Source organism: Catharus ustulatus, chromosome 3 (genome assembly GCF_009819885.2).
Source record: "Catharus ustulatus isolate bCatUst1 chromosome 3, bCatUst1.pri.v2, whole genome shotgun sequence".
NCBI classification, from domain to species: domain Eukaryota; kingdom Metazoa; phylum Chordata; class Aves; order Passeriformes; family Turdidae; genus Catharus; species Catharus ustulatus.
Window position 1 is genome coordinate 75,923,974 of NC_046223.1, and position 16,276 is coordinate 75,940,249.

The window sequence follows — 16,276 nt, forward strand, 5'->3', positions numbered from 1 at the left end:
TGAACTGTCCAGAATTTTGCCATTTCTGAGAAATGAGTAATTCAATAAAACTCTCAGTGTCTGACAAATGTGGAGTCTAAAAGGTCTGGAGAGGGAATGTTTAATCACGAGTTAGAAGCAGCATTCAAAAAAACCCCAAAATTGTAATAGTTTTCTTAGTTTTTTGTTATGGTAACTTTGAGCAGACGTGATCCTTTAATATAGAATGAATATATAATTTCTTTTTCCTCTTGGGATAAGAAGAAATGGATTTTTTCCTTTCACTCTACTGAACTCTCAGAATCCAGAAGAATTTTACGGTATTCATTTTGAGTTTACATGTACTAATATAACTTGAAGGTATGGAAATTTCCCTGGTGTCTGTTGGCTACTGCTACTTAAATACTTACTCCATGAACCAGTCAATGTGGTGATAATTTTAAAACACAGACTGTAGTTTTCTAAAAGATGATGTTTAATTCCAATTAAGAACATATTTGAGGAAGTTTTATATGGGCTGTGGTTCTCTAAGATGTCAGATTATCATTTTATTATCCTTATGGTTTGTTATTTTTTGTTTCTAGAAATTCTTCTGACTTCTTAATCTAATTAAAGGACTGGAGCAGCTTTTGTGTGAGAAGAGTGTGAGAGAGCTGAAGAGAAGGCTCAGGGAATCTAGCAAGTGTATGAGGGAGCCAGACTCTCATCAGTGGTGCCCAGAGGAAATGGGCACAAATCAAGATGCATATTATGAATATATGAAATTTAATCTGAACATAGGAGAGTAGTTTTTACTGTGAGGTGGTCAAATTCTGGTACACTTTGCTGAGAAAGGTTGTAGAGTCTCCATCCTTGTTGATAGCTGAAATGCAACTGCATAGGTGTAAGTGATCCTGCTTTGAGCAGAGGGGCTGAAATGGATGATTTCTAAATTAAATGATTCTGTGGTCTATGGTTGCTGCTAATAGTGACCCAAATAGCCCATACCATCCTTTAGCTAGTCATTTGTAGCAGGTATGGTGTTGAAATAAGCTGCTGGTTCTCTGGTGCCCTTTGTTATTTGCATCCGTCTAACATGTTTTACTCCAAGCTTCCTTTATAGCACATAACTCTTCAGGTACTGCACTCTGGATGAGATATAATTTGTACTTACTTGAAGAAATTGTAATGCTGATTATGGCCCAAAGCCAGTCATAAGCTCTATTTGGTACGCTTGTATAATTTTCATATCTTTGTGTATGCTACTTGTTCCTGCAAAAATTGTTCCCCTAAGTCTAATGAAATCTCACTGATATGATTTGGTGCTAAATGGAGCAGATCCAAACATCATGCAGTTTTTCTTTTACGTGTTATGAGCCTTTGCTTAAAATGTATATGTGCACTCTTAAAGACAACATTTGGGGCAGGTAAGGAACTATATTCTCAAATAGTGCTCCTAAGATAATGTAAAAATAATTTTACTTTTATGCTATTTATATAGATACATTTTTATTTATTTCTGTTCCTAAAACTCACAAGCTACTACTTTTCATGGAAGTAGCAGAATATTAAAAGTATCATCGGGAGAGGGAAGCTGTGGAAATCCCCAGGTACAACATCTATGTTTATTTCTGAATGTACCTTCAGTAATAAAATAGGATTTACACTGGCCCAAAAATGCTTTAAGTGCATAGATGCATAAATAGAAAGCAGGGGGGAACTACTAATTATTCATAATTCATAAGGATAATGGGAATGTATTTATTAAAATGTGTATGTATATATACATGCATATAAAAACATGTTTGTGTGTGCATATGAGTATATATGCATAGATATTTGTTTTAACCAACAACATACCAGAGGACAGCAAAAGGGACAGATGACCTAGAGATTATTTATGTGTCAGAACAAGGAACATCAGAGGTTTGCATTCTGAATTTCATAGTTTTTATGTAAAAAAGCATGGATTAGTCATACTATTACCAGGTTGATAAATTAGCATTTTAACTGAAAATGTAGTAGAACAGTTGTCTGCAGAATGGGATTTGTTTCACCTGAGATATGTAAGGTACTTTGCATAAAATAGTTCTGCATTAAAATTTAGCCAATGAGTAGGGAAAATGCTCAAAGCTCAACCTTGGCTTATAGGTACAATGGATTATCTCTAAGATAAATGGGTGGTAATCTTATTACTTTGTTATAATACGACAGAAGAAGTCCTCATTTCTACAAAGTCTTGGTAATGAATTGTATGATTAAAACTCTGTTTTAAGTGCTGATGGTCTGTGCTATTTAAAGTAGACACTACCACTACTGTGTTGCTAAAGCAATTGTGTTTCTGAGCTGAAGCTTGCCTGCAGACTGAACTGTATGGACTCGTTCATGAATATTATTTTAATGACTTAAACAAATTTGTCCTATTTTTAAATTGCTGTCAGAGCACCAACACACAAATATCTTTCTGATGAAATTTCTCATTTAGAATATCTTAATTAAGTGTAATCTCATTTATTCATAAATGCATTAGTTGTAACAATAAATTCCACAGGAAAGAATTGGAAAGCTTACTGAAGTAAAATCAAGGGTTTTATTCATTCACGTCACAGCTGCTTTGAGTATCATCTGGTTTGTGGAAAGAGTTGCTTCTCATATTGATTGGTGGCTTTTCATATTGATTCATACTTGTGTAAAAATGGCATCAGCTTGAGCTTGAAATCCTGTTTGTTGAGAGTAACACTCAAATTGTATTCTACTCAAACTTCCTATAGTTAGTGTTGAATTCTAGGGATAAATCAGCTGTAGAATAGAAAGCTAAAAATGTTGCACCTCATTCATTTTCAGTAAAAAACACCATCTGCCATCCAGTGGCTGCTACCAGTCTTTTAAGCAAGAGGGGATTTCACTGGTTTATCTGTGAAGGAGTTGGTCTGTAGAAGCATTGGCTGATATTTATGTGCCAGAGGGAAAAAAGAAAATGTCTTCCATTTTAAAAATATGTAGTATGTGCAAATGACTATTTAAAAAACCAAATCTTCTACTACCTTTGTCAAACTGCGGATTTCCATGGATACTGTTGCATTTCTGTATGCTGCCTTAGTATTTTCTAAGGGCAAAACTACTGGTTTTAGATTATGCAGTTGTACTTACAACATGGAATAAAATGAAATTTAGAGGAAAGATAATATTTTTTCAATTAATGAGGATCTGGTTTGAAGATGTCTTAGGAGTTTTTTTTCCTCTGGAGGTACTTTCTCTTGTAGCTTTTTTAATCCTTAGTATATTCCTGCAGAGTCAACTTTCTAAGATTATTTACTAACTGCTTTGTGATTTTGAATGTTGTATATTGATTTGTGAGTGCCAGCTTGAAAACTAATTAGTGTTTTGAATGAAAAACTAGGTTCTGGTTCAGAATACCACTATTTTTAAAAGTACTTCTAGTTCATAACCAGACCTTTTATGTTTTGTTTTGTTGTTTTGTTTTCTTTTTTGGTTAATCTTTATTCTGCTCTTAGTATTCCTGTTTCAATAGGTTAGCATATTTCAGAAAACAAGCTGAAGTTGATTTTTCTAACCTGCTACACAACTTCCTCTGTTTTTTTTTTCTGGAACATCTGTTTTTTCATTGCTGCTTACCAAGTCAGTCTTAATCCACAGTGTTAATATTTTCCAATAGGAAAAAAGACAGGAAATTGTTTTTATTTTTCTAAATATGTATTTATTTTTGCTTACAATTTCATGTCCTAGGGCTACTGAATATGTAATTTCTGCCAAACGTAAAGGAAAAAGATGTTTTACACTGCACATCTAAAGTTTAAGAGAAGCTAGAACAACATATTTTTACAGACAGTAATTTAAGAAAACTTAAGATATATTTAAGGGTATTAGCAATCACACTGCTGTAAGGTAATCTGTATGTGTAAAGCCACACAAATTCAGCTGAGTGACTGTGAAAAATTCCTGTCATCCATTTCTGAATATACTTAGACTGGGCTTCATTTAGACAGCAATGTTTCTGCTTTTGTTTAAAAACTGCTTCTTTAAATAATATTGTGTAAGGTAGTGTTTTATTAGTTCAATTCTGTAATCACCAGTTGTATTTGTGAGTTTCTCTCTATAGATCCTTTGTTATAAACTCTGTAAATGGTGTTCATCAGTGCGAACTACATGCAGTGTTTATAATAGCTTCTGAAAGCAACTCAATGGAATGGGAGAGAAAAGGAGAAATATAACCAATTACAAAAACCTGTCAAGAAATCTCAAAATGAAGTAACAGGCAAGTTAGAAACCTAAAATGACTAAGGAGGCCATACAAATAGCTGATTGAACCCTGATAGCAGCAAGATATTCAGCAGGTCTCCAGAAAACCATTAATACTTTATAACAGTCTCATTCATGAAGATGAAATTAATTTTGAAGATGACACACAAAGTACACATTATGAATACAAAACTCGGTGCAAGAGAAATAAGCTGTCTTCTTGTAGTGTTGCAAGCAGAGTAAACTGTGCAAGAACAGTGACAATGAAAACTGTTGTAATCCTGAAATTCAGCCTCTAAAAAGCTGAAGAAACCTGATGAAAAGTGCACAAATTAATTGCAATAGATTCTTAATTTTCTTTTACCAAAGACAGTGGTTTAAAGTAAATATATTTGAGGTTTGTCAATCCTACGAATACAAATGCACTTCATGATTTCAGTAATTTCATAATTATAAGCCACACCATTTTGACTAAAATTTTGGTCCGAACCTGAAAGTGCGGCTTATAATCAGGTGCGGCTTATAATCATGAAATTACTGTACTTACTTTTTCAGTGGGGCTTAGGAAGTTTTCAACCTATAAGCTCAAGACAAAGGTACTTTTAACTAGAAAAGGACATTTTTCAAAAAGAGTGCTGATTGTATAGAATTTTCATTGACTTCTATATCAGTGAATGTTGTTTTTTCACGTTCAAAGCCATCTAAAATAAAATTACAATTGGTTAGTCATTAAGTACATCATTCCTATAGATTTAAGAGTAGAGCATTTTAATTTTTTCTGAAAATGGTCTATTAATCTAAATTTGTAATTTGTGCCATAACCCCTCACATGAGGCTACTACAAGAAAACTGCAGTACAATGATAGACTTAGTGTTGTTTGTTGCAAAATTAAGTGAAGTATTTACTATAAATAGTTGATGAAGCCCTCATTCCTAAGCTTGCATTATTTGGGGAAGTCCTGCTCAAATAATTTGCTTAGTATTGGAATAAATTGAGAAGAATATTTGTTGTTGGAGAGGCTTTTACCATAGAAAACCACTGTAAATTAATTAAAACACCCAGAATAATGGAAAAGGAGATCTTCAGAAGATTCTTTGAGGCCTGTTCTTTACTGTACTTTTGTTGTTTCCTACAAGTAAAATAAATATTATGATCTTCAAATACATCAATAAGATAGTTTTCATTCTTTGTAGTAGAAGTAGTGCAGGTAATTAAATCTGTAGAGAGAAAATTATTGTGTATTCTGCAGTCTATTTTAAACATCTGTGAAAAGTTACTAAGAAAAAGTAAGTTTATTAGAAAATTAATTTTATATTTTAAGGGCTGTTCTTCAGTTGCAAAGGTTTTATAATCTTCAAATGCAGAAATTGCCACTGTCAATGCACAGTGGTTCTTTCCTGGTAAAAATACAATTTTTCAAAGAGACCAGTAGGAACAAAGTATTACTGTAATTGATGATTTGTACTTTATAAGATTTAAACATGCATTAAACTATAATTAGCATAGTTTCCTTTATCAACTCTAAAATTTATTTTATCAAAACATTCTCTTTGTTTTGTTCTACACATACAAGTTTTATGCTCCTTTTGGTGACTGCAGCTTGTTGTGAATATCGTTGGAGAAAGGTCTGAACATGGACAATTGCAAGATGAAGATTTTCTCAGAAGCAAGAGGAAGTTCTTACTGAATTTGTGTCTGTTTTTGCAAAATTTAACTTTGAGTTCCGTAGTTTTGCTGCCTTGTCGTCCAATAAAGTAATTGTAGTTTGTCATCTTATGTTTTGAGATGTATATTGTTCTTTTCTTGTTTTACTGATGTTTAATTACTAATGGTTCCACATTTTACTGTGTATTAGTTTTAGTGCAACTCTTGAGTAAAAAAATTGGGTGGTGAAATGGTATGAGGTTAAAGATTTTGATTAATTTTAGCAGATGTTATCCTGCTATAATTTCTTTTTTGATTCCTTATTTGAGGGTTGGGTAGTAGTGGTACCCTCAGAATAAAAAATAAATTGGAATAATAAATATTTTATGACAGGAGTCTCGAGGTTTGTTTCCATGTGATCTATTTCTTATCATTAATATGTGCATAGATACGCACACACACACCTACAAATATCTATGAAAAATCCAATATATGCGTGCTGTTTGTTTTAACAGATTGGACAACTGGCTTTTAAAGGCATGAAAAGATTAAACCGAATCCAGTCCATAGTTTTTGAGACTGCCTACAACACAAATGAGAACATGCTGATCTGTGCCCCCACTGGAGCTGGGAAGACTAACATTGCCATGCTGACAATCCTTCATGAAATTCGCCAGCATGTCCAGCATGGTGTTATCAAAAAGGATGAGTTTAAGGTAGGAGTTTAATGAACCAAATAACAGCTTTTTAACTCGTAAGGTAAAATCTATTATATGTTATACATGGAATATGAAATCAGAAAGTTCTCAGGGATGTTAGACTTTTCCAAATTAAAGATAAGGCTAGTTTTGATTTGCTTCATTATTGTTAAAACTATTCTTACTTGTGTTCTAAAAATATTATTATGTGAATAAAAAGCTATGAAAATGCATTTAGTTTTCATGCAGAACCAATTTTCAAAGCGATAAGGCTGTATAAACAAAATCCATTGTTCTTTAAACAGCTGCACACTTATCCAACAAAGATAACTACTTTTCATATATCACTATTAAGATTTTTCACTGTAAGCGCCTGGCATCATATTTCACAATAAATTGTGATTTGTAGTGGTTGCCATGAAACAAACGACATTGTGGGGTTTGCTCATTTATCAAGTGAGTGTTGTTTTGGTGCAGATTGTGTATGTTGCTCCTATGAAGGCTTTGGCAGCCGAAATGACAAATTACTTCAGCAAGCGTCTGGAACCACTTGGCATTACTGTGAAAGAGTTGACTGGTGATATGCAACTGTCAAAAGGTGAAATTCTGCGAACACAGGTATGCTTGATCTTTTAAAATACTGTTCAGTGTGTATTTGTACCTTTTCATAGGTACACTGCTCTTCAAGCTCCTTGTAACAGTGTTGTTGAAGCAGCTGAAGCATTATTACTACATCTGTAATTACAGTGATGCTATACACTGATAAAAGTTCAGAATTCTTCAATAAAAACAGCTTTGAAAAGTTTAAAGTTAGGTCTGCAAATAGTAAGTTCAAAATAAATCTGAAATGCTGTAACAAATTCGTTGCAAATATGTTAAAATAACACTTGCTTTCTTTTTTGATTAAAAAAGACAAAAAACAAGCAAACAAAAAACAGCAAAAAAAGCCCAACAAAAACTGGTTCCTGTTAATGTCTGGTCTTTTCCTCATTTGTCTTTAAAAAGTATAAGACATCACTAGGCTAAACATTTGAACATTCACAGAAATGAATAAAATTTGGGGGTTTAGCCTCTTAAATAGGATTGCATTAATGGAGATTATTTTATTGAAGCAGACACGTTTTTTTATTTCAGGTAAATGCTATTTGTGTTAGTTTTGACAGTCTTTGCTTTGAGGTATTTAACATTTTTATGGTAGTGGAGAGAAAAACTCTTCACATGATGAGAATATATATCAGTATGTAATTAATAATTGGGAGGACCACTGCAGTAGTAATCCAGTATAAAGTTGTGACTAGCAATTAGAAGATGTATATGCATAGATATTGATACATACAGTCACAATACTGTATATTTACTGTAACCAATAAAGAGCAAACCAATATCAATGACTGACAGTAAAATCACTGGTACTTAATTAGAGTGACTGCAACACCGTCTACCTAAAACCTGAATTTACAAAATTTTAAAAAAAAAAAAAGTTTGGTAGGAAGTTTTAGCAATTGAAATTATTTAGGTACACCAAATTACCATTTTAAATTGTTTCCTGTTTTCACAGTACTTTTCAGCTAGGGCACATAATCAAGCAGATCATGGTTTTAATAGAGAGAGAGATAATGTGTAATCACTGCTAAAACTGAAAGTGGCAGTAGAAAAGTCTGCTCTGAATGTAAGGACAAAGCCGGATGAGCTGAATGAATGTAGAATGGAAATGTACTATTTACTCTTGCTCTTCTAGTTAACAATATAATTCCTACAATTTCGCCTAATTATTAGTGCTCTACTCACAGTAAAAAAAGCAAATAAAAGAATTTTTATTAAAAAATTTGTGCAGCAAATAGTTTACAAGGGTGAAATTTATTGCTCTAGTAATGGGAACTTATTAATATATACAGAGTATTAACTTGGAGGTGCTTAGTAACTTGAGTGTAGGAAGACTATCTGCCTCATCATGCTCTTTTATTTCAGTCCAGCATGCCACTGCTAGCATAATTCTTAATTTAATTGCGGAGAAGAGGCTAAAGCAGATTGATGTATAAAAATCAAGAAGAAATAGAAAAAGGAGGATGTGGGTGGAATCTTGTTGGGTTGTTTTCCTGCCATGTACTCATCTCATTGCTTTGAAATTAGCTTTTTATTTTTTTCCCCTGAAACTTACAGTAATTTCACGAATACAAGCTGCACCATTTTGACTAAAATTTTGCTCCCACACCGGAAATGCAGCTAATATGTGAATAATTTTCTGACATTTACAATCCCAGGAGTGCCAGCCAGGGTGCCAAGCCGAGCACCTGCCAGTAAAAGCCGGCATTTCGTGATTGTTACAAATTGTTACTCTGTTGCACCGCAGGTGGAGTCTGGCTCCCTGCAGGCAGCACGGGGGGCGGGGAGAGAGGCAGGAGAGCTCTCTCCTTCCCTCCTCTGCCACAGCCCGGGGAAGAGACGGGGGGGGCCCCGTGCCGCCATCCCCGCGGCCCGGGGGGAAGGCAGGGGCTCCATACTGCCATCCCCGCGGCCCATGGGGTAAGCGGAGGGCTCCTGTCCCCACCCACCGTGGCAGGAGCAGGCAGGCTCCGTCCCCGCCCACCGCCGCGGGAGCGGGGGGGTGCTCCATCCCTGCCTGCCACCACGGGGCAGCGCCGGGCCGGGCCGAGCGAGCCCAGAGGTGGCGGCCGGCCCCAAGCGGCCCCGTTGAGCAGCAGCGCCGGGCTGGGCCACCTGGCCCCGTCGGCAACCCCGAGCGGGCCGAGCCTGCACAGCCCGAGCCGAGCCAGTAAATCCCGCCCTGCCGCGGTTCTGTTACTAATTGGTAACTTTGTTGCACGCGGGTCCTCGCTGCAAATGACAGAGCGGCTTGTACTCAGGTGCGGCTTATTTATGGACAAAGAACGAAATGTTTGCCAACACCCAGAGATGCGGCTTATAGTCCGTGCAGCTTGTATTCGTGAAATTACTGTACCTTTGAGGAATTTCTACCGTTTCCTATGTATGTCATAAGTATAGAAACACTAATCTGAAGTGTATTTGTGGTTTTGAAACCTTTGGGGAGAGTCAAGGTTGAAGAAAAATGGTCTCCAGAAGAGGAAACATTTAGAAACCATTATATTTGTGACCCAAAACTCAGTTCCTACATTTTCAAAGAAACTAAAGTGTGGAATAATTTCAGTTTTACTTTTGCTCAGTTTTGTGTCCTTGGTCTTCAAAACATTGGAAAGGTTAAGAAGGAAAAAAATATAAAGGCTAAAATTCTGGGGCAGTGTAATAACAATTGCTTGGTTTCTCTTGTTTGTTGTAGTCTTATATTAATCAGAAATGTAGAAAGTGAGGATGAGAGATTATGCCAATCCAAGAGTTACCAGTGTAATTGCTGCTACTCTTCTTGAAGATTCTGGAGCCCAGCAGTGTGCAATGTTTTATTACTGCATAACAAAGTGCACAGCAAATGGGTAGTATATTATAAACTGAGGAAAGAGCACTTGCTTGTGCTGGATCTTGCTTATTGCTCTGTACGTATATTTTCTATGAAAACTCATGAGCTTTCTTTGCTCAACTAGGCACTTAAAACCACTTCATCCAAGCAGGTTTCTTTTGCCATTTTTTACCCTGTGTTAAATTGATTCTTGCTTCAAAACTTCATTTTACATGTCAGCCTCTCTAATGCATACATTTCTCAGAAAGTAATACTCTGATAAGTGTTGCTACTTTTTTTGTGGTTTCAGATTTGCTTTGCCAGTCTTTGCTCTGTTTTCTAGCCTTTAGTAGTGTAAGTAATGAAGTACCTTTGCTTAACAGAAAAGCAGTTTTTTCCTGTAAGAATTAATGCTGCAGCAGGTAGATGCATGCACACAATTTATATACACAGGAACAGTATATATCATATGGGGAGTAAAAGGCAGAGAGTAGGATCCTCAGCCAAAGTAGATGCTGCTATTTCAGGCTGGATAACTGTTTCAAAATATCTCAGCTGGTACTTCTAGGAAACTGAAGGCCTGATATATATCTTCTGTGACAGTTGTCTTCTGCCTGTTTTCTGAGCACTTGGATTTTCACCATCTTTATTTTTGTCCTCAGGTGAATCAGATCAGTCACAATGAAAGATGTAAAAATAAGGTGATTGTCAGGTATTAATTGGAAGTAGCGCTTCAGTGACAATCCTGATAATTTTCTGCTTCTTTTCCATCCTGCTTGCTTCATCCTTCATACTTTGCCTGTGTGTATTGAAAGATGTGTATTTTTTAAGTTATTACATGTAGCTGTTGTGCTTATCCTGATGAGGAAAAATTGCTTTATCTGACAATTTTGGTAACTGTCTCCCTTCTCAGGAATGCACCCTTAATGTACAGTGGGAGCTATCTCTATTATTTTTTCTACAAATATTTCTAAAGGATATAAATGCTAGCCAAAAAAGGTAACAAGGAATTTTTCATTCCCTTTATGGTAGAATAAAAACTTTTAAATATTTTTGAAAAATTCCAATTAGAAAGGTCTATAGCACATTTTTCCAGCAATAGCTCTCTCTATGCTTTCCATGCTGTCATTTATACCCATCCAGAAGGTAGCCATGTTTCTTGCTGCTCCATACTTTTACGGTATTTTATGTGATATGATTTTACTTCCATGCTATTATTGAATATTCATTAACATTACTATGGTTCCAACACACTTCATAACCTTTTAAAATAAGTTATTTCTGAGTTTACCAATAATGAAATTGCCTTAAAAAGAAAAATTAAAATGGTTTCTATTGACTCTTTGGTCAGTCTTCTAACCTGCTCCCCACATCCTACGCATTGAAAGCCACAGTTACAAGTTTAACATGTGGGATGTATGTTAAAACTCTGAGACAATTTCCCTTCATAGAAACATAGAATGGTGTGACCTTGCATTTGCAACAAGGACAATGTAGTTATAGCTGTCTTTTGAAAGTTTGGAGCTGGAGCAGTATAGATTTATAAGGTAATCACCAAGTCTGAAAGCAGTGCCTTGCCCTGGGCACAGTGTACTGTAAGCTGATGGATGAGTGGCATTGTGCCTTAACTTGTGCAAAACAGTGGTAGCCTGTGCAGAGTGCAAAAATGCCTTCTGGCCTTAACACAAAGTTAGTGGGCATCAAAAATTGTAGAAGATAATTTCTTTTTAATATTTTATGCCTACATAGCATGAAATAAAGTTCCTTGGCATAACATGGTAAAAGCTTATCAAAGTTTCTTCCACCTTTATAAACTTTTTAAAAATTAGTTTTTGAAAATTGCCATGTTAAATATATTTTATTTTCTTTTTAAGGAGAGTTGGATTGAGGAAAGCATTTTGGTGTTTTATTGCATCATCAGTTAGTGTGAATGTTTCTCACCCTTAGACTGGTACCTCAGCAGTTTTGTATTGGATGAGTTTTGGTATAATTGTCAACAACCTACATTCTAACTCAAATAAGTACATATAAGTGAGACTGACATTTTGAAGTCGAAATAGGTTTTCTATAATGTTTTTGCTTTATTTTGTGCTTCACACCTGCAGTTGCAAGCAAAATTACTTTTATTGGTCTTAGATCTCTTATTTTGCTTTGAGGAGTGCCAGACTGTCATGAACCCTGCTTACTACAGATATGTATTAGTGTTAAGGCCAGATCACAAGTGCTTTCTGTGTTGCTAAAATTATGTAGTAGCTGGAAACAAATCTGGTCAAGTTTTGAAAGCAGGCTAATTTCCCCAGCCTATAAACCTCTACATATCTCTGTTCCTTCATTCTCATATTGTTGGAGTTAAAGGGATTCAGACAGCAGGAAAAGGAATTTACTGTCTTTTAAGTAAATATTATGAGAAAATGAAGCAAACTGTAATTGTGTGAATAGTCCTGATTCTGCTACTTCTGAACTATTGAATATTTTTTTAACTCTTTAGGAATATAGATTATTTTTTCTTAAAAGAAAAGCATTTCTATTTTTGTTATGGTTCTTCTTGATCAAAAAATTAATTATACGAAAAGGAAGCTTATTCATTTAAAGCATATTATTGGATTTTCTGTAATGTTTACATAGTACTCAATTACTTCAAGGTCCACAGAAAGAGTTGTATACATTTACTGAGCTGCAAGGCTGTGCCTGTCAACGTGGGCCTGAAAAATGTCACAGAAGCAGGCGTCTCCAAAACTACAGGTTTCTGCAGGACTCCCCACATCTCTGTCTTTATTCTATCACAGATTTGATAAAAACTAATCTCATGTCTGAATAAAGAAAGGGGCATCAAAAGCAAATCAGAAGCTTTATCTGACGTTAGTCTGGTTTCAGTCTAATGTGCTTCTAAAACAGTCCTCCTTAATGAAAGTGGGAAAACTGTAGGTGCATCTACCCATTTAAAAAAACCAACTAAAACAAACACAAAAAAGCAAGCAAACAAAAAAACCTCCTTCATTCTTTATGAACTCTAAAAAGTTGCATGATGTTCAAGAAATTGAATTCAAAGCTTGCATTTTTGCTGTCATGTCTGAGTAGTGAAGAAAGTCCTGCTAAACCTGACTTGCACTGTCATTTAGAAAATGGTCAGCTGGCTGTCATATTTGTTCTCTCACATTAACTTGTATAAACTAAAATCACATTGCTTTCAGAGTGAATTCTTAATATTGCTCACAGTTTATATGAAAACTCTCTTCACATTTTGCTAAGAAACCATCCTTAATAAGTTTAGAAAAGATACCACTTTAATTTGCCAAGTGCCAAACATATTGAACAGTTCAAAAATGTGAATGACTTCCAGGCACACAGATCAAAACAGAAGGAGGGGAGGAGGTGCTCCAGGCACTGGAGCAGAGATTCCCTCACAACCCATTGAAGGCCATGGTGGAGCTGATGTCCACACTGCAGCTCTTGGAGGACCCCACAGTGCAGCAGGTGGGTGGTGCAGTGAAGGAAAAAGTGGCCATGGAGAGCTCCTGCAGGAACAGGCTCCTGGCAGGAGTTGTGCCAGTGGAAAGGATCATGTTGGAGCAGTTTGTGAAGGTGTGTCCTGTCATAGGGATCCACAGCAGAGTGGGGGAAAAGTGTGAGGAAGGAGTGTCTGAGATGAAGTTATGGATTCACTATAACCATCCCTGAGATATAGAGAACTTGGGAACAAAGCAGTGAAGTTGAGCCTGAAGAGAAGGGGGACTAGCAGGAAGAGGTCTTTTGTCTTTGTTTCCTCACTATTGTACTCTATTTTAAATTTGCATTAATTTTCTCCAAGTCAAGACTGTTTTGCCCGTGACAGTAACTGGTACATGAGCTCTCAGTCTTTTATCTTGACCCATACACTTTCCATCTTACTTTCTCCCCTTGTCCGGGAGAGGAGAGGAAGTGAGAGTGATTGAGTGGGCATCTGTCAACTGCAATGGTTGACCTACCACAGTTAGTTCTAGATTAGTTAGTTTTACTTTGGGTTTTTTTTTTTTCTTTTAAATAAAGTTACTGCTTTCACTGACAATTTAATTTTGGTATTTAAAATCCAAGTGAATTTTGTTTAGTTTATTGCAAATTTTATCAGCTGGTTATTTTTCAATTTAACTTTACCCAGCTGTTTATACTTGAAATAAGAGTAGTTTAGAAAAAAAGGGCAGTTCTTATTGAAGAGCATGAGTAATATGACAGTATTGGTGGTGTCTTTGTAAACAGCAGTGTTGTAAATGAAAAGAGAATTTGTGTAAGCTGCATTTGCATTGGCGAATACATCTGTCTGATTACTGAAAATAATGCTTTTCTTTACGAGAGGAAATAGCCTGAAGGACCAAATGTATTTTGACAACTCAAAGATTAGCTGATTAATTGTACTTTTTATGGCAAGACAGAAGAGAGAAGTGAAGCAGAGACCACAAAAGCATCAGAGCTGAATAGGGCAAGTAGTTCTGAGAACGACAAATGACATCAGGACCTCTGAGTAATATGGATGATCACTCTGATAGATTCTGTCACCCGATAGACTCTGACATTAAGTCATGAAGGCTTTATTCCCTATTGGAATCTGATACTAATAAAATGGAATAATGCTTTTTTCTCAAGTTCTTAACTGCAGTATAAAACCAATCAAGTCCAAAACTATTTGAAGGAAAAGAAGGCTGTAAAGTTGAGGTGCCTGCTGTTTCATCTACAGCTTTATTTTTCTCATATACTGTTCCTCATTTCCTGCATTTTAATAGGGTATAGAGATGCTTCTAAGAAAAAGCAAATAGTGAGGATGATTCCTGCTACTTTTCCTGTGTATATTTTATTAAATTTTACAGCATTATATTCTATGATAATTCTGCTATGTATGTGCTTATCACTTCATGGATATACATAGACCACTCACTATTAGAGGCTGAATATGCATATACTGTGACTTTTCTTATTCATATAGTAAGTATATGAGATATTGATTCTTTATAGTAATAAAGATGATGTCATCTTGACATGCATATCACCATACTCATACAAAAGTGTTTCAGTTTGTGAGCAAGAATTATGAATGGTTTTAATTCTGAATATCGACAGCCCTTCTCCCATAATAGTAATTCGCAGGCTGTTGTATTGTACTGCATTTTAACAGAAATCAACCTTAGAGCACTTTTTTTTTTAAGGTTGGTATTGTCAATTGCTATCCCATTTGTATTGCCACAGCATTTTGTGAAAATTATATGAAGAACTTGGCACAGAAAAAATTGCATAGAATGTGCAATCTAAAGTGTCTTTGAAGCAACACTGTACCATTTTATTTTTGTGTCTCTTGGTGCTTTGTCCCTATCTAATCTCCTTTTTTCTCATCCAGTATATTTTGTCCATCCCTGTAAGCACTTACTCTGATGTTAGTCTTCTCTAAATGGCCTTCATCTCCTATTGCATGTCATTGGCTTTTTACTTGCAGTTGTTGCAAACATCTGTATTACTGTTGACTTTCGATGCCAGTCTATTTCCTTCCAGAAACAAAATGGTACTTTGGATTTGTTAGATATCATAAAATATACAAATCTCTTTTGGTATGAGGAGTGAAACATTAATGAAGTGGCCTTCAGAAGTGATCCTCTCTGCTCTTCAAGTTGTTCATTTCAAAACGAGAGTTTAACCTGGATAATATTCCCTCTTCCAGTGTGCCTAGAATGTAAAGTAGTGCTGATTCTATGCACACCCCTGGTTTCAATAGCAGAATATCCTCTTTTGATCAAAATTTGGACTGCGACAGGAAGACATCAAAATCTAATTTAAAAGAAAGAAGGGGCTTACCTCTCTTTTGAGAGAACTTCCTGAATATTCCTTAGTACAACCTTGCTGAGAGAAAACTTTCTTTCTTCTGAATTTTCAAAGTTATGCACAATCTAATAAAAGTCTTTCTTTCTCTAAATGAGGCTAAGCCTTACCTTTCAAATGAGAGAAGTATACTGAAATATTTAGAACAGAAATCATTGCTAAAGTGGAGGTCTGAGTCAAGAAGGATCAAAACCTTTTTATACAGTAGGATTTCTGTGTCCCAGAGTCAACTCCACTTCACAGTGTTGTTTCCATATATATTTCCTTTGTTTCAGAGGTTCTCATGATGTGCAGAATAAAATTTTGCTACCAAAAAATGCTTCACTGATCATGCTATCTTCAAGGAAAACTGTGTTTAAAAAATGTGTTTAAAATATTCCCTGACTAGTGATCAGGGAAATTGATCCGGGATCCTGATCCATGATCTCTTTTAGGCGAGGAGTCTTGATGGCACACCACAGACTGTAA

At 35.6% G+C, this 16,276-nt stretch overlaps 1 protein-coding gene across 1 annotated transcript in view; it reads left to right on the forward strand.

The window, feature by feature from the left end:
- The window catches only part of ASCC3 (activating signal cointegrator 1 complex subunit 3), a 261,017-nt gene that overhangs the window by 61,974 nt on the left and 182,767 nt on the right, over positions 1-16,276 (forward strand). Inside the window, 2 exon segments of the mRNA XM_033054769.1 lie at positions 6,379-6,579; positions 7,039-7,179. Of these exon segments, the coding sequence (XP_032910660.1) occupies positions 6,379-6,579; positions 7,039-7,179 (342 nt within the window).